Genomic DNA, 18219 nt, shown 5'->3' on the forward strand with positions numbered 1-18219 from the left:
TTGGTAAAGAGTGAAAAGCACAGAATCTCACAATGGGAATATCAATATAGGTGATCCATTCTGAAGGAATTTCAGCAGTTCCTAGTTCACCTGCAGAGTCCTGGATGCTTATGTGGCAGGGAAGGGTTGGGGAAGCCAGAAATAGCCTAGATCCCTCAAGCACCTAAATCTGCTTCTCTCTGTCTGGGCTAGGAGGCCCTATTGGAGCTGAGAACAAGGTCCCAGGTCCTAACTTCATCATGTCTTTTCTGTGTGAACTTAGGCTAGTTCTGCCTTGTGTGATGGCACACTATTACTCTACAGCACTGCACAAGACAGGCCCTGATCTCTGCCACTGTGTCCACTGTGTCTACTCTGCTACTCCATGTGTAAGTGGCTTCAGAGGGTTCAAAGAAGTTTCCTCTCTGCAGTTTGATGGGAGCTCACGAGGACTAGGCAAACATGTGCCTTCTTTCATGGTACTGCTGGGTTCAGGCTTCCTCCATGGGAGCTCCTGGTGGCAGCATTGGTGTGTCCAAGACCAGGAAACCTGCGGCCCTGGCTCTGCCACTGCTCTATGGTATATCTGGGAAAGTCCAAGCCTCTCTCTGAATTGCAATTTCCTCACTTGCATCATGGAAGCATTTGATAGTCATGCCAAGTGCCACTCTAAGTACCTTATCAGAACTAGCTTCTGGCTCCTTTCCCCTCTGAGCTATTATCTAGGGACTCCCTAGTACACAGTGGCCTCTCTCTTGGGTCTCTCCATCTCTTCCCATATCAAGAGAGGTCCCCATCCCCATACTGCACATAGAATGATCTACTGCACCCCCCAGTATATTTGACCAAGCTTCTGGAAGCTATTATAGCCTTTTAGAGTCTCCTGATTCACCCAAGAATGTTACTATTTCAGGTTCTGCCTTTCCCTACTCAGGAGGCAGGACCTCTCAGCCTGGCTTATTGAAGCAAAGTGTGGTAACAAGAGGAATTGAGGTGAGACTTCCTTTAGCCTGAAAAAGACAAAGTTCAAGGGAATATGACAGGAGAAGACAAGGTTGACAAGGGTGTACATTAAGATTTAGTATGACCTTGGGACAAAAATAGTCATTCTTTCTGAGCCAATTTCCATTTTTCTAAAAAACATCTGCTCCATTGAAGAACTATGATGATCAAATATAACAGTCCCTGTGGGCAGCAAAAGGCAATGGCTGGTCTGTTTCAGGGGTGTTGCCTTCAAGCACCCAATCAAGTGTTTCATTAGAAGAGGGATTAAGCTTATTCTGGGGTCATGGTGGGCAGTGGAAGGAACATGAATCAGGACCCTGAATCAGGAACCTGAATCAATGGAAGCTGTGACAAGGAACTCAGGGGCTTTAGTCTCCCTGAGTGTAGGAGGGACCCTTTGCCTCTGGGAATCTCAGACTCCCCTGTTCTTGGCTCCTAAACCTTTTTGCCTCCCCTTTGATTTGGAGACATTATCCCCACTTAACTAGGTTCAGAGTCTTCCATCTTGGGGAAGAGACTGTAAAATCCTGACTCTCAACACATCTTACTAAACAACTTGAGTTAGTTCCCAACTCAGAAGCACCCAAAGAGTAGAGATGGTAGTTGGGAAGGGAGTTTCAATAGAGTACTGAGTGCAACTTCCAAGGAACCCACCATGAAGACTGGCATAGAAAGTTCTGTCCCATCTTATTCTCTCCTCTGATACAATTTCAACTTTTAGAACCACCTGCCTGGCTCAAAGCCCTTCTCTTCCTGGAAGCCTTCTCCGATTGCTCCAGACCTCACCTCCATGGCACTTTCTTCCTCTTCTGTAGCTTCTTTCCTCCAAGTGTATCAACTACCTCAGAGTTGCCCATGGGGATAGAGGATGGAGAACAAATCCACATCTCCACTTTCAGCTTTTTTAGCAGTTAATTGGAGATAAAAGTCTCATGGACTTTCCTGCCTAGACTGGCTTAGAACCACAATCCTCAGATCTCCTAAATAGCTAGGATCACAGGCATGAGCTCTGGCAAAGTCAATAATGCAGGCACTTGTCCTGGATCCATGTTAAATCAATTAACAGCACTAGGCACGTTGGCCATCCTCAAAACTCAGAAAGTTGGGTAGTATCTTTCAGTATTAAGACTAGGAAATTAGTACAGTTGTAACATCTTAGTATGGGGAAGTACAAACTATGTATCTATTTTCCATTTGCTCATTCATTCATTTATTCACTCATTTGATAAAAAATTATTGAGGATCTATTAAATGTCGGTCACTATATTTAGGCCAGGAGCAGACCTTGTCCTAGCTCTGTAGGGGATGACAAAAGCTTCAGTCTTCCATTGGTCCACAGGTTCCATTTCCCAGCTCAGAAAACAGAGGCAGCAGAAAAGCATTAGAGAGCAACAGGTTAGGGAAGGGAAAGCTTAGATATCACTTAGTCCAACCTCCTTGGAGTACAAGGGAAAATGGAGGCACAGGGAGATAGGGATGAGCCCTGTGCTAAATCATAACAAAAACCATTCAATAAAACTTCTGTACACCTGCAATTGAGATGTATATTCATATCAGCAACCTTGGCAGGTCTCTATTTCTATAGCTTTAAAGTTGTCGTCCCTTTGGAGGTGGGTAATGTCCTAAGTGTGCCCTAGAAGGCAAAATCACTGGGTACTTTTCACATGTCTCATGTCAGCCTGTATTGGTAATTTTGTGTGGCCTGTAATGACATTATACATTTCCAAAGGACCTTTGGTAGAAAAAGGGTTCCTCACCCCTCCCTGCAAGGAAGGGCTGAGAATGAAAATCACAGGGAGCAAGGACTGGGCATTTTAGGACCAAACTCCAAACTTGACTCTGCTTTTTGGTCTGCTTTCACTTCTGGGGCATGGGAAAATTGTGCTGGCTGCGGCTGACAGGCAGGGCAGTAAGCAGTTTAGGCAGTGGGTGGGGTCCAGGTCTTGGTGGAGAGTCTCTGTGACCCCAAGAGTCTGGATTCCACACAAGCACAGCGTGTGACTTCCCACAATTGTTATCTAGCTTGTCTTCAGGCTGCATCAAAGGCTTTTCCAAGAAGCAGCTGCGGAAACTCCTCTTTCCCTAAACCTGAGTGGACCAAGGATGTGCTCTTCTCTGCCAGTCTTCCTGACCAATCCCAGCTGCCTAGTACCAGCCTCCTAAGGAAGGCCCATGGCACAAGAAGTTCTTAGTACTTTGCAGATGTGTTCCTTGGTTAAGTTCATGAAGACTCTGTCTTCCCCTCTGGACTGGAAGTCCTTAAAAATAGGACTTTTTAATTTTGCTGCTTCCCTGGCAACCCTGTGGCAACAAGTGACAGTTGTAAGGATCTTTCTGGCTTATAATGTTACTTTACTGGTCACATTTGACTGGAAATCTGGGGAAGTAAATCTTGACTCCAAAAGATGTAATGTCTTAGCCAAAAAAGCACATCCTGAAATGGAAGGACTGGGGACTTAAACCAGGTCTCTTAACTCTAGTCATAGGGCTTTCTACCCCATACCCATTTGAGTGCTTAGCAAATAGTTTAAGAGCTATCTTAGATGATACTGCAGTGAGTTAGAGAAAGAATCCATTGGAAAGGGAGCTAGACACTTTTCTAAAAATGTTCTCCAGAAAAAGATATCAATCTGTACATTTTGCCTGAATCCAAGTTAATTAGCAGCATCAAGTACATCAACCATTCTTTTTAACCACAACACCACCTAGATTCCTCAGTCATTTGATAAAATCTGCCAGCCTCTTATCCTGCACATTCCAGAGATAGCAGTCTAGGGGAAGTTAGTGTGAGTGTGAGTAGAAAGGAGATAAGAGATAGTAACAAAGCCAAGTACAGACTAGAGATGAGGATTTAGGAAACGGATGACTATGTGAAGGTCACTTGCTTCCTGTAGTGGAGGAGTGCTTGCTTCTTGGGAGAAGGATCAAACAAGCACGGGTGGCTCACTCTTGTAATCGTAGCGACACAGGAGGCTGAGATCTGAGGATCCTGGTTCAAAGCCAGACAGGGCAGGAAAGTCCATGAGACTCTTATCTACATTTAACCACCAAAAAGCTAGAAGTAGAGTTGTGGCTCAAGTGGTAAGAGTGCTAGCCTTGAGCAAAAAAAGCTAAAAAATAGTACCCAGTCCCTGAGTTCAAGCCCCAGTACACACACACACACACACACACACACACACACACACACACACACACACACACACACACACACACACACACACACACACACACACACACACTTTTTTTTTGTCGGTTGTGGGGCTTGAACTTTGGGCCTGGAGGTTGTCCCTGAGCTCTTAAGTTCAAGGTGAGTGCTGGGTCTACCACTTGAGTCACAGCACCACTCCTGTTTTTCTGGTGGTTAATTGGAGATAAGAATCTCACAAACTTTCCTGCCCAGACTGGCTTAGAACTGCAATCCTCAGATCTCAGCCTCCCGAGTAGCTAGGATTACAGGTGTGAGTCACCAGCATCTTGGCACACACATGTTTTTTAAAGGAGGAGGATAAAGCTGAAGATGGATCACCACTGAAAGACCCAGAACTTCCCTTCCCTTGAGAGAAATTCCTTCTCTGAGGGACACCCTCAAGGACACTTGTGCAAGCTACTGGCTCTGAGACCAACTGGATAGGGTGAGAAAGTTCCAGCTAATCAATCCCAGCTCCAATGGAGTGTGAGTTTCCCAATGACCTCTTAGTTGAGTTCCCATCAATCCCTCCACTATTCCTTCCATTGCCTGTCTGGCTCTCCATATATCACCAGGCTCTGCTTGCTCACCACAGGCAAGAATAAACACATGCACGATGGATGGAGAACTGCAGCCTGCACAGGCAAGCTACAATTCTCCATGCAGCTGCAAGGGTCAGCCTGAGATAATCCATGGCAGCAGCTAATCCAGCATTTGGCTCCAGATCTTATGCACATGGGAAAGTCTTGTCTCTCAAAATCAAACCAGAAAAGGATCTGTACCCTAATGAGGTTGGAAAGGCCTCTGCTTTCCTCTTATGCCCAGTTGAGGTTCTCACCCAAGACATACTGGGAACAGTCAGTTTCATCCCTAAAACCTTTGGTAGAAGCAGAGAATTGTCAAATCCTTGCTTCTTTCAGACTTGTTGCAGTTGGATGGCTTGGGACCAAAGTACATAGAAAATTTGGAATAAAAAGATAGGTTATATGCCTGTATGACCATGGGGAATGTTACTTCACATAGTTTGGAGCCTTTCTTTGTCAGCTATAAAATACAACTATAGTCACCATTTTATTGTTAAGAGTTTCTCCTAGGGCTGGGAAGTTGCTCAGTGGTAGAGTGCTTGCCTCAAGTGCATGAGGCCCTGGGTTTAATTCCTCAGCACCACAGAAGCAGAAAAAGCTGGAAGTGGCGCTGTGGTAGGACACTAGCCTTGAGATGAAGAGCTGAGGGACAGTGCCCAGGCTCAGAGTTCAGGCCCCACGACTGACAAAACAAACAAACAAAACAAAAATTAGTTTCTCCTAAAAAAAATAAGCTTTAGGATTAGCTGGAGAATTGGGAGAGAGGAAAAGAGGGAGAGAGGAGAGAGAATGCTTTATACAGCTTTAATCAGTTTTTCAGGTATTTCTGATGTCTAACCAGTATGAAAATGACAAAACTAGATGGATTTGATTTATTTAAACTATAAACAGTTATGTCTAATGAATCAACAAGGAATTGATAGAGGTTTGTAAACAGAAGTAACTGTCTCTGATGAGGCATCCACAAATGATACAGGCTTATACCTTGGGCTAAAACTCCAGATATTACCTGGCTCTTGACTCTGGTTCAACACACAGAATCTTGGGCTGCCTACCTGCCCACTTCTTACTCCCTTAGCTCCATGTTGCTTTCTATGAAGAGTGGGCATTGGGCCTACCAGCTGGTGGTTAGTGGTTGGTAAATAGTGTTGATCCTGTTAACAATGCCTTTCCTTCTGTGTTTGATTCCTCCAGCTTCTAAATCCAGCCTTCAGCCTCCCAAATTCCCAACACCTGCCCCTAGTTTGGTATGATGCCTACTCTTTCAGTCCCTCCAAATTCCTGGAAAAGGATTTATGAAATTAGTAATACAGTATAGGAAGAAATAGCATATTAGAAACATATATTCTAGAAGTCAAAGGTCTATATTCTAGATTTATGTTCCAGAAGCAGAAGGTACCATACCACCTCCTCTGTAGAGCTATTTCCCTTGAGCTCTGGTACTTCCTCTAACAGCTACTATCTCGCACATTTATTATGTGTGGAGCAGAGTGCACTCTATGCACACTATACTGTTTTATCCTTTCTCAACTTTGAAGATAGGACTATTATTTTGTTTGTAGATAAGAACACAAAGGCTCAGAATGATAAACTTGTCCAAAGTGAGACAACTAATCAGAGGTACAGCTGGGTTTTAATTTAGACCTGACAAAACATTTACAAAGCAGTTTCCCCATATCCTCATTCATACAATGGCAATATTACCTTTATGGTATTGTTGCAATGAAACTTAGGTAATGGAAAACAAACATATCAGAGTCTGCTAGGACTCATACCCCAAATGAATTTCAGCATGTATCTCCTGCTCTTTCTCTTCCCCTGAAAAATCAGTGAGAAAATTTAAAATGTGTCTGGTATTCCCACCCGACCAGAAACACAGTCGAAATGGGATGAAGAAATGAGAGCTTGAAGGACACACCTATGGTAACTGCTATAGCAAATGTAGAATAGGACCAAGGAAAGGGGGAGTATTACACCTGTTGGCAGGAATGTAAATTCAGAGCCACAGGGAAGATTCAAGTCAAGAGGTGATGGCCTGAGGTGTGATGGCTAATGCCTGTAATCCCAGGTCTTTTCTGTTTACTAACTCTGGTTTTAGCTGCCTCTTATGACAACCCCTTGCCTATTTTCCATATGTAATCTCCACAGTAAGAGCAAGAAAAATGACCACTGCTTGGGATGAGGATATAATCATAATGTGTTTTCCAGGACTAGCTTATTGTGCAAGAGATGCTTGAAGATCCAACTAGCTTGAGTATAGTGGTCATACAAAAGGAATTTAGGTGCCACACGGTCTCTATGTTCAAGATGTCATGCTGAACACTAGGAATATAATGTCTAGTAAGATATGATGTCCACTTCCAAGGGCTAGCCAGTTTAGTGGGAAAGAGAAAGTTGCAAAGCTTGAGCACAAAACGCTGGGAGAACAGGAAACAAAGATCAGCATGTGACCCAGGCAGGGACAGTGTAAAGGTGTGCAGGTGTAGGGGATGGCTTCTGGAGGAGAGGCTTCCATGGAATTTGAAAAACAAGTGAGCCGGGCACTGGTGACTCACACCTGTAATCCTAGCTACTCAGGAGGTTGAGATCTGAGGATCATGGTTTAAAGACAGCCTCAGAAGGAAAGTCCTTGACACTCTTTTTTTTTTTTGTCGGTCGTGGGGCTTGAACTCTGGGCTTGGACGCTGCCCCTGCACTCTTTAGCTCAAGGTGAGTGCTCTACCACTTGAGCCACAACGCTACTTCCAGTTCTCTAGTGGTTTATTGGAGATAAGAGTCTCACGGACTTTCCTGCCTGGGCTAGCTTTGAACCGTGATCCTCAGATCTCAGCCTACTGAGTAGCTAGGATTACAGGTGTGAGCCACTAGCACCCGGCCCATGACACTCTTATCTCCAATAAACCATCAGAAAAACTGGAAGTGGCACTGTGGTTCAAGTGGTAGAGTGCTAGCCTTGAGTAAAAGAAGCTCAGGCCCAGAGTTCAAGCCCCAGGATTGGGGGAAAAATAAATAAAAGCATAGCCCTTTAAAGGAATATGGGCATTTGAAGCAAGCAAAAGCAGTTAAAAAATTTTTTTTTTCAGAGCAAAAGAACCTGTGATCAGAGAGCTGCCAGTCAGTTGAATGGTTGGAGCTAAGGAGTGAGAAGGGACCCAGGAAGAGATGAGCATGGAGAAGTCATCAAGTACTGAGGTCCTGAAGCTGCTGTGAGCTGATCCAAGGGGTCTTTATCCTGAATGTTTTAGGAGACTGGGAGGATTCTTGTTCTATGAAACAATTTTTCTCGTACATTTCTAGCTCCTGAGGCCCAAAGAGCGCAGAAGTAGCTGGATGGATGTGAGAAATGACCCTGCTCAGTGGACATTACAAATGTGATACCATTAAGCCTGGAGTTGCTTCTATTCCGGGCTTGGCTCCTGATGCAGGCAACCACCTTCAAGCCATCTTTCTCCCTTCTGTGCCCCAAGTTTCTTGTATAGCAGACAGAGATAAAAGCAGCACTGGATGACCAAAGGGCTCCATGAGCCCCAAAGCAGAGCACCAAAAAGGTCTTCCGTAATTAGAATAAAAGAATAAAATGTCTTCCAAAATAGTCTGAAGGAATAAGAAACACATAATGCTTGCATTTTGTTCTTTCACTAACAGCAGGAAAACTGGCAGACATGTTTCTTGGGGCTGGTTCCATTGCCACCCATATATTCTTAAGACTGCAGTTTGCTGCAGAGCTAGGGTAGGATATAACTGCGAGGTTGCCCTCTTTTGAACTGGAGGAGGGGGCAGGAGGATAAAAGGATAGATGCAGAACATGCCACCCACCAGTGGGTTCCTGATAACCTCACAGGGTTGGTTGTTGATAGGGTTAAGACAGCCCTTGAAAAGGGCTTAGTACAATGCCTTGTACCTGTGAAGCCCTCAGAAAAAATGTTAGTGGTTAGCTCTAATAAGTACATTAATGTGCGGGCAGCTCTAGACCCACTGGGTGGCCTGTTTCTTGAGCAAAACATATACCTTTTGAAACTTTAATAATCTATGTTATGCAGAGGACTGGTGGCTCACCCCTGTAATCCTACTCAGAGGCTGAGCTCTGAGGATAGCAGTTCAAAGCCAGTCTGGGCAGGAAAGTCCTTGAGACTCTTATCTCCAATTAATCACCAGAAAAATGGAAGTGGAACTGTGGCTAACCTTGAGCAAAAAGAGTTCGAGGACAGTGCCCAGGCCCCACATTCAAGTCCCATGACTGACCAAAAACAAAAACTAAGCCAGATGCTGGTGGCTCATACCTGTAATCCTAGCTACTCAGGAGGCTGAGATCTGAGGATCGTGGTTCAAAGCCAGAATGGGCAGGAAAGTCTGTAAGACTCTTAACCACCAGAAAACCAGAAGTGGTGCTGTGGCTCAAGTGCTAAAACAGGAACCTTGAGCTGAAGAGCTGAGGGACAGCGACCAGGCCCAGGATTCAAGCCCCACAATGGACAAAATAAATAAATAAATAAAACAACCCCCAAAACTACATGTTATTTTATATTAGTCCATAAACCACTGGAGCTTTGCATGCTCCATAGTGCCCAGGATGCCATACCCTTCCTTGACTCTCCTCTAAGATGGCAGGGGTCAGTTTGCCTTGTGTTATTATAATTTGTGTCAGTGTCTTGCCTAAACTGCTAGATCCTCAAGGGCAATGATTAAACCTTTAAGTCTGTGCTCAGAAACAAGCATGCTTAGCACTGTCCCAAGGCCTTGCATCTGCTGTTCCCTGTACCTGGCACACTCAGCCACATTTATTTATTAGTTGTTACCCCTGCAGAGATCATTTTCTTAACTGTTACTTTATTGCCTCTACTCCTCAGTCTATCACATTACTTTATTTTTGCAGCATTATTTGAAATCATGTTACTGGTTTTGTCTTCTTCATGAGAATAAAAACTACAGAACACAGGCCTTATTTGTTTTGCTTATAGTTGTATTTGCCAGTTCTTCATAACTTCTTGGTATGTAACAGATACTTTAAAATACGATTAACTAGCCAAGCACCAGTAGCTCACACCTGTAATCCTAGCTACTCAGGAGGATGAGATCTGAGGATCCTGGTTCAAAGCCAGCCCGGGCAGGAAAGTCTGTGAGATTCTTATCTCCCATAAACCACTCAGGAAACTGGAAGTGGTGCAGTGGCTCAAGTGGTAGAGCTTTAGCCATGAGCTGAAGAGCTGAGGGACAGCGTTCAGACCGAGTTCAAATCCAATGACCGACCAAAAAAAAAAAAAAAAAATATATATATATATATATGTATGATCAACTGCTAAACAATGATAAATTAAGTGGTACAGTAATACCTCTTCTCTAAGTCTGACCCAGTCATAGAGAATGGCATATGGAGAATGCAAAAACCACAGCATGTGACTATGAACATCCTGAGAACAAAGCAAGGCAACTTGTAACCAGGTGCTACATGTATGGCACAGATTCAAAGGGAGGAGAGAGCAGGTAGCTGACACAGAGAGTGAGAGCAATGATCCTACCCTACTCATCCTCCCATGTGCAGCACTAAACACAGTGCTTCAGAATAAGGGTTCTGTGTAAACATCCACAATCTACAAGGTAATACCAGAGGATCAGTTGAGATAGAGATTTTGTGTGTAATTTGGTATTTTGGTTTGCAAATATTTTTACTCAGCAAATTCTCAATCTCTATGTCTTAAATGATTCTGGGGCTGAGGAATAGAGATAAGTGGTGAAGTGCTTGCCTAGAGTGCATGAGGATCTGGGTATAATTTATAATTGGTAGCAATGCAAAAAATAAACAAATTCCATCCATCCATCCATTTACCTACCTGTCTGTAGACTGATTTTTTTTTCTCCCTGCTCAAGCTGGCTTTGAACTGTGAATGTCAGATTGGAGCTTCATGAGTAGCTAAGATTACAGGCTTGAGCCACCAACACCTGTTTGATTCTCTTAAATCCAAATATTTAAATAGAAGCACACACAAAACCAGTAAGATTATGTTTTGGCTAAAATCCATATAATTTATTATTCAACAAATACTTGAGTATCTTCAGGCCATGTCCTTGAAGCTGAGTATAGAGATAAATCCTGGCCCTCAAGGAACTCACAATCTAATGAAGGGAAAAAGACACAAAAATTAACATAGTAGAATTACAATATACAATGGGAACCATTGTGGAAGACAAAGAGCACAAGAACCTAAAATCTATGGCCAATGTGTACAGGAAAGATAAGACCTAGCTAATGGGTATTTCTGCAGGAATAAATAAGATATGAAGCTAGGCACCAGTGGCACATGCCTGTAATCCTAGCTACTCAGGAGGCTGAGATCTGAGGATCACAGTTCAAAGCCTCAAGTAGAGCGCTTACCTTGAGCTGAAAAGCTGAAGGACAGTGCCCAGGCCCAGAGTTCAAGCCCTATCTATCTATCTATCTATCTATCTGTATGGTTATCAAAGGTCAGCTGATTCTCTCCATCAGAATTATCTGGAATACATTTTAAAATGTAGAGTCCTAGTGTTTTCGCATATACTGATCCAACACATCTGGGACCTAGGAATCTGAATTTTAAAGCATTCTGGTTGATTCCAATGCATCTTAAAGTAGATATGATGTATTTTTTACACTGGAAGAAGGCCTTTACATCTGAAATACTAGTCTATGTTGGTATTTAATGAGGGGAAGGGGAAGTAGAGATGAGGAAGCAGATTGACATTTATTAAATTCTACTGTAGTCTATGTATGTTAACTTAATTTTCATAGTAATCCTATGAGGTAGATATTATAATCCCCATTTACATATGAAAAAGCAAAAGTTAGACAGCTTAAGCAATTTAACACTAGCAGCTAAGGAATAGTAACACTGATATTTGAGCTCAAATTCACTTCTACAGTCTTCCAACTCCCTATATCACAATCTTCCCCTGCTACCAGGGAAAGATTTACGGATTAGAAGTTACAGATTTCTTTATACTATCCTAGATAAATAAATATAAAGAACAGTCAAGTTCAACATAATTATCGATTATAAGGATATGTCCTTCGTTGGCAAGTTCTAACAGAGGATAAAGCAGGAAAAATTCATAAAAGGAATGGACATTTGTAATTTTTTTTTGTCATCTTGCCCTCTGGTAGAGGTGTTATAAATAATACAATGGCCAAGACCTGGGTATATCTAGAGGAAAAAGAAAATATAACTGAAGACACATAAAAGCAAACCCATCTAATGTCAAAGATTCTTGGCATGCAAAACATCCAGAAGGTTAGAGGGTATTTAAGGAAAATGGCAAGGCTGGTAAGAGTCAAGTCTTTCAGAAGATGAACAGTCAGGACCAGAGACAGGTCCAGATTCTACGCTAGAAAACAGTTCTCAATCTTTAGAGAAACTGGAAATTAACTAAGCATTATCATTCTATATACTGTCTCAGAAGAACAACCAAATAGACATAGCTCAGAAAATAATGGAAGGGCCAATTCTATGTAAAAGGCTTGGAAGACAAGCCTAACCTACAAAAATCTTCCATATGAAGAAAACACACAGACATACAGACAGTCACAGGACATAGAGAGACACACAGCAATATTGCTTCAATTCCTATTCACTACTTTGATGGCTTCCATTCAGATTATTAAGCAGGAGCAGCAGACAATGCAGCATTTTAGATCAAACAAAATGCATAGTACTGGTACAGGGAGCCAATAATGCTAGGGGCATCTGAGTCCTGGAGTTCAGGAGATTGGGGTGTAAGCACTACCCCCTTCTATCACTGAGCTACAAACCACACATGAGTTTCCAATGTTAGAGAACAATGCTCTTACTTCTGGCATTCTAAGAAACTAATGAGGTCCAAGATGAGTTTTGAAAAGAAATCAGCCCACAGCACCAATGCTATGGACAGCACACAGCTTAGAGTTTACTATTTTGTGTAACAAAGACTGAAAGCCAGACTTTCTTTTCTTGCTACATTTTTCTCACCCCTCAATCTGGGAACATTTGCCTCTACTCACTTTTTCATATAATGCTTAGAGTTATATTTTAAAAAAAAAATCATGCACAGGGGGAGGAAAGTCAGGAGCAGAAAACCGGGAGAGAATAAGGGAGGGGGGTGACACTGTTCAAAAGGAAATTACTCATTACGTGAATCATGTTACTGTAACCCTTTTGTACATCATCTTCACAATAAAATTTAAAGTTAAAAAATTAAAAAAATTAAAAAACATGCAAATCTGGAATGATCATTTTGCAAAGATGTTTTATTTACACTACACTGATAGATCTTCTTCAACAGGCAGAGGTAGAGAAGCAAGTGCAATCTGTGGTTTAACAATATTCAGGCACTGTTTATCTAATTCTACCTGAAATCTATTGACACCTCAAACCTGCTACAGTAAATGTTAACTCTGGGGGTGGGGAGCAGGCATCAAAATAAAGTTTTTATCCTGATGGGAATCTCTGTTGGTTTTAGAGTCTAAACAGGATATCTGGATTACACTTTTGGCAAACTCACTGGTGCATGGGAAGAATATGTATCGTTCACATCATACTATGATCTTCAAGCTTATTACCCTGTCTTAGATTCATAAATATGCAGAACTGGAAGTTATGAGGTCAAAACAGTTAGAATGCAAGTACCCAGCCACACTGTAAATCAAGTCAACCAGTGTATAGACTCTTGGATAGTTTTTGCTTAAATGACCAAAAACACTTAAAAGGAAACCTTAAGTATACTGAGAGGAAATTATCAGACTTTTCGGGTACCTTTGTTCCTGAATTTCAAGTCTTAGGGCTCATCTCCATCACCACTTCTTGTATTAAGCATACAGGACAATTCATTATGGACTGCTTGTTACAGAGGCTGAACTCTGCAGCTGGAGGAGGCGGTAGGCTCTCAACTATCCAGAGCTGAGCCAACTCTGTGAAAGGCCAACGCTCACACCTCTAAGTCTTATCCTGGTTCTGGGCACATTTCAACCCTGCTCCAAGTCCACTTTGTTCCAATTCAGCAATGACAGACATATATTTGAATTCACTTGGCCTGAAGTTAAAGGTCTCCACTAAACCAAAGGTCTCTTTCCGATCAGTGGCATAGAAGAGCTGAACTTGGTTGGCGATGCACTGTGCCTCAGCAACATTCTGTAAGACAAAAAGAGTAGTGAAGTTCCTCCCTACACAACATCAAAGTTCTATATAGTGGGTGAGATTCACCCTGGAGTCACTGCTTCTAGAAAGTCCCCCTGGCTCTATGACCTTCCAAGTGTTGGTTAGATATCCCTCTATGAAACCACTGTCATAGCACGTATTACACTGTCTAGTACTTTCCTTTTGTTCCCTGCCTGTTTTCCCTAAAGTGCAACCATTATAGCCAATCCCCAGGTAGAGAAAGGGCTACATCCAGTGCAGGGAAATGTACAGAGCAGAGCGCCCTGTGAGGGGGATGGGTGGGATGGGGTAGGGCAGAATGGGTGAGGTAAGGAAATGCATAGGCTAGAAAATGGGTGGGGGAAATGCATAGGTTATTGCAAATAACTCTGGCTTTTTTCTACACTTTACAGTTCTGGATGGCCAGAACTTATCCATCATCACCGTGTACGTATAGCCAAAAGTAAGCCCCAGAAGATACTAGAAAAGCCCCATTAAAAACTGCCCAAAGTGTGCTGTTTAGCTACAGAATGATGAAGATGGGTTTATAAATACTATAGGCTGTGCTTCACCTCTATTTATCCATGAGACTCTCAAGTCATTTCTCACAATCAGGCACTAATCTCAGACTGGATCTTTAATCAAAAGCTTTTTCCCCTTAACCTGGCTCCTTTAAACTAAAAGAGCTTTAGAATAGGAGCCTTCTAGTTCTCATTTAATAGGTCAAGAAACCAAAGCAGATAAGGTTCAAGCATGGGCCCAAAGTCATGGGGCTGGTCAGTGTCAGTGTGGGACTGGAACTCTCCACTTCACTTGCTACTGTTTCTGATAATTAAGACTGACTGAGGTCAATAACTCAACTTCAATCAATTTTACCTTTCTTAAACTTAAGCATGCTTCAAGAGCAAATCTCTAAAGTGAATGCACTGAAATAATCTGAGATAGACACCACCCATTTCTGGGTTGTGTATCAGTAGGGTCTCTGATATCAATCAGTATTTGAGACTTAAAATGGTGCGGGGAGGGGTAAGCCCAGATGTGCTCACTCTAGAACAGTGCTGTCCAAACTTCTGCAGCTTGGATATTCTGTGAGTACCTCAGGGCGCTTTCATCTGAGTTTTAGTTGTTATATTGTGTGGGTTTATGTAAGATTTTGTTTGGGGGGCTGGGAAGGTGGCTCAAGTGGTAGAGCACTAGCCTTGAGCTGAAGAGCTGAGGGACAGTGCCCAGGCCCAGAGTTCAGGCCCCACGCACGGACCCCCACCCCCCAAAAAAAGGCTTTGTTTGGATAAAGGGCTCCTCCTACTAGTGAAAGTCTGAAGGCAACTAGTATGGTGGGTTGAGAGGTGAGACATGGAGAGACGTACATCTGTGTGTCTCTCATGGAGCATTATGGAAAGTACTTCTTCCTCCTTATTAAGTACACTTTTTATTCTCTTGATTCTCAGTATAAAGCAGTACCCTCCTCTCTTTGTAAGACACAAGAAGATAAATATACTAACTCTTGTGTTGTTCAATAAATTACATTAATGAGTCGAGGATGGGAGGGAAAAACTGGGAAAGCGCGTGTTGAAAGGGGTGACATTGTCCAAAAAGCAATGTTCTTTTTTTTTTTTGGGTCCGGTTATGGGGCCTGAACTCTGGTCCTGGGCGCTGTCCCTCAGCTCTTCAGCTCAAGGCTAGAGCTCTACCACTTGAGCCACAGCGCCACTTCCGGCTTTTTTCATTTTGCTTATGTGGTGCTGAGGAATCGAACCCAGGGCCTCAGGCATGCAAGGCAAGTGCTCTACCCCTGAGCCATCTTCCCAGCCCAAAAGCAATGTTCTCTTTACCTGACTTATATGACTGTAAGCTCTCTGTACATCACCTTTACAATAACAATAAAAATATTTTAAAAGTATATTAATGGAACTGATTCCTTCTGTCTTTTTTTTTTTTTTTTTTTGCATCCAGTTGTGGGGCCCGAACTCTGGGCCTGGGTGCTGTCCCTCAGCCCTTTAGCTCAAGGCTAGCATTCTACCACTTGAGCCACAGCGCCACTTCCTGCTTTTTTCTTTTTTCTTATGTGGTGCTGGGGAATCGAACCCAGGGCCTCATGCATGCAAGCCAAGAGCTCTACCACTGAGCCACCTTCCCAGCCCAGCAACTGTCTTCTAAATGACTACATTGACCAGACTAGAAGAACAAAATGGTTAGGATGCAAATAATTAAGATTTATGGTCTTAAAAAAAAAACAGTTCCTTATGAGTTACTCCCTGTTCAAATCCTTTAATGATTCTTTCACGTCTTCAGTATAGAGCCCATCTCTAAACATACCCACCAAACTTCCTTTGTTTTACATACCAGTGACACAAAACCATTTGTAACACCCAGTGATTTTATATCTCTTAATATTTTCTGATGCTATTCCCTCAACTGAAAACAGTCTTCCTTCCTGTGCTTCCTTCGTCAAAGTGAGTGAACTGGTCAGACTCCTGCTTGTCTTGGAATGTTAAACCTAGGTGTCACCCCCAGGAAGCATTCTTGTTCCCTCTGTGCCACCTCCTCCCCCACCCAAATCCCAAAATCCTGTTCTTGCATCAACTCTATACTACTGAATCATCTATTGATGCAGATGTGGGGGTCACACAGGGATAGTTTTTTTTTTTTTTGTCGGTTATAGGGTTCAAACTCTGGGCTTGGGCGATGTCCCATCAGCACAAGGTGAGCACTCTACTGCTTTAGCCACAGAGCCACTTCTGGTTTTCTAGTGGTTTATTGGAGATAAGAGTCTCACAGATTTTCCTGCCTGGGCTGGTTTTGAACCATGATCCTCAGATCTCAACCTCCTGGGTAGCTAGGATTACAGGCATGAGCCACCAGCACCTGGCTTAGGACTAGTTTTTTGTTGTTGTTTTGTTTTGTTTTTAGTATGCCACTAACATCTTAGCCTGAAGGTTAGTTAGTTCAGAAGAAATCTCTAGTTTCCACAAATCTCTCTCTCCCTCTCTCTCTTGTCGGTCATGGGGCTTGAATTCTGGGCCTGGGCGCTGGCTGTCCCCTCAACTAATGCTCTACCACTTGAGCCACAGCGCCACTTCGGCTTTTTCTATTTATGTGGTGCTGAGGAATCGAACCCAGGTCCTCATGCATGCTAGGCAAGCACTCTACCACTGAGCCACCTTCCCAGCCCCCCACCGTTTTTTCTTATTAATACAGTATTTAGTCTTTCCTCTGTCAAACCCTGAGCCAAGCACTTTCCCCAGACTTCCTGGGGAGGTACAGAAAAAGGAACATACAGGGCAGACAAGACATGAGAGAAAAAATATTGGGTGGTGGAGATGGCTTTTTCACATGGCAAAGAGGACTGAGAAAGGCCATCATCAGGAAAAAGAGTTCCAGGGCCTCTGAGAGGGCAAGGCCCAAAATGGCATGGAAGAAAGGTTCCTGGAATAACTAATGATGAAGCTCCCAAACACAGTAAAAATTCCAGCCCCAGAGCCAGCCACCCCAACTGTGGCAGCTCCAACCCCAATATCATGTCCATGGCCCTTGAAATGCCATGGTCTGGAATCTGCAGTTGATGACAAATGAGGTCAGGAGATGTGGGCTTGCCAAGCTGCTACGGCTCTCATTGGTCTGTCGCTGGTTGGTGCAGATAGTGGTTGACTCAGCAGCTGAGAGGTGTTCCTGACCAAGGACGGGATGGAGACAAACTTGGAGCAGGCTTATCTCTTCAGGGGATGTGGCAGGAGAGCTTGCTCCCAAGGCAGAGAAATTAAGGGGGAGGGGGCGCACAAATTTCTATTCATTGCTTTATTATAGCTGAAAATACTATGCCCAAAGTGCACATTTTATATAGGCACAGGCAGAAGATCACATGTTCATATTATGTTTAGCTTTCTCTTCTCTATGCTATTTAGCTCCACAACAAATTCTAACATGTCTAATAGTGGACAACATTGGAACCTCAGAGCCAAGTTGTTTTATACAAGGCAAACTTGAAATATGGATACTGGGTCTAACTGGTGCCATTTTGGCATCTTGGTAGATGAAGGTAAAATCCCACCCCCAGGTGATGGGCATGCCTGAATGCCTAGAGGCAGGGATGGTGACTTGGACAACATGTTATTGGATCTGCCAGATCTATACCATGAACTCGAGAGACTCTTTGAACTCTCCACCTTCCTGTGACCCTAAACTCTGACTATGACCCTATTTAGGCCAGACCACCTCAGCTACCGTTTTGCACAAGCCTCATGTCTCCTGATTCTCCTCAGGTCACAATGGCTTCCCACTTTTAACTCTCCATTAGAGTTGATCTGGTTTGTTGAAATTGTTTTTT

At 43.2% G+C, this 18219-nt stretch overlaps 1 protein-coding gene and 1 pseudogene across 1 annotated transcript in view; both read right to left on the reverse strand.

The window, feature by feature from the left end:
• Positions 1 to 12991: 12991 nt before the first annotated feature.
• Positions 12992 to 18219, reverse strand: part of Atpaf1 (ATP synthase mitochondrial F1 complex assembly factor 1) — a 31911-nt gene continuing 26683 nt past the window's right edge. Inside the window, exon 9 of the mRNA XM_042682618.1 lies at positions 12992 to 13889. Within this exon, the coding sequence (XP_042538552.1) occupies positions 13695 to 13889 (195 nt within the window). The 3' untranslated portion in view covers positions 12992 to 13694. The remainder of the gene's footprint in view (positions 13890 to 18219) is intronic.
• On the reverse strand, positions 14142 to 18135 carry LOC122108175 (annotated as a pseudogene).

This window comes from Dipodomys spectabilis, unplaced genomic scaffold (assembly GCF_019054845.1).
Source record: "Dipodomys spectabilis isolate Male_0828 unplaced genomic scaffold, ASM1905484v1 ptg000002l, whole genome shotgun sequence".
Lineage (NCBI taxonomy): Eukaryota > Metazoa > Chordata > Mammalia > Rodentia > Heteromyidae > Dipodomys > Dipodomys spectabilis.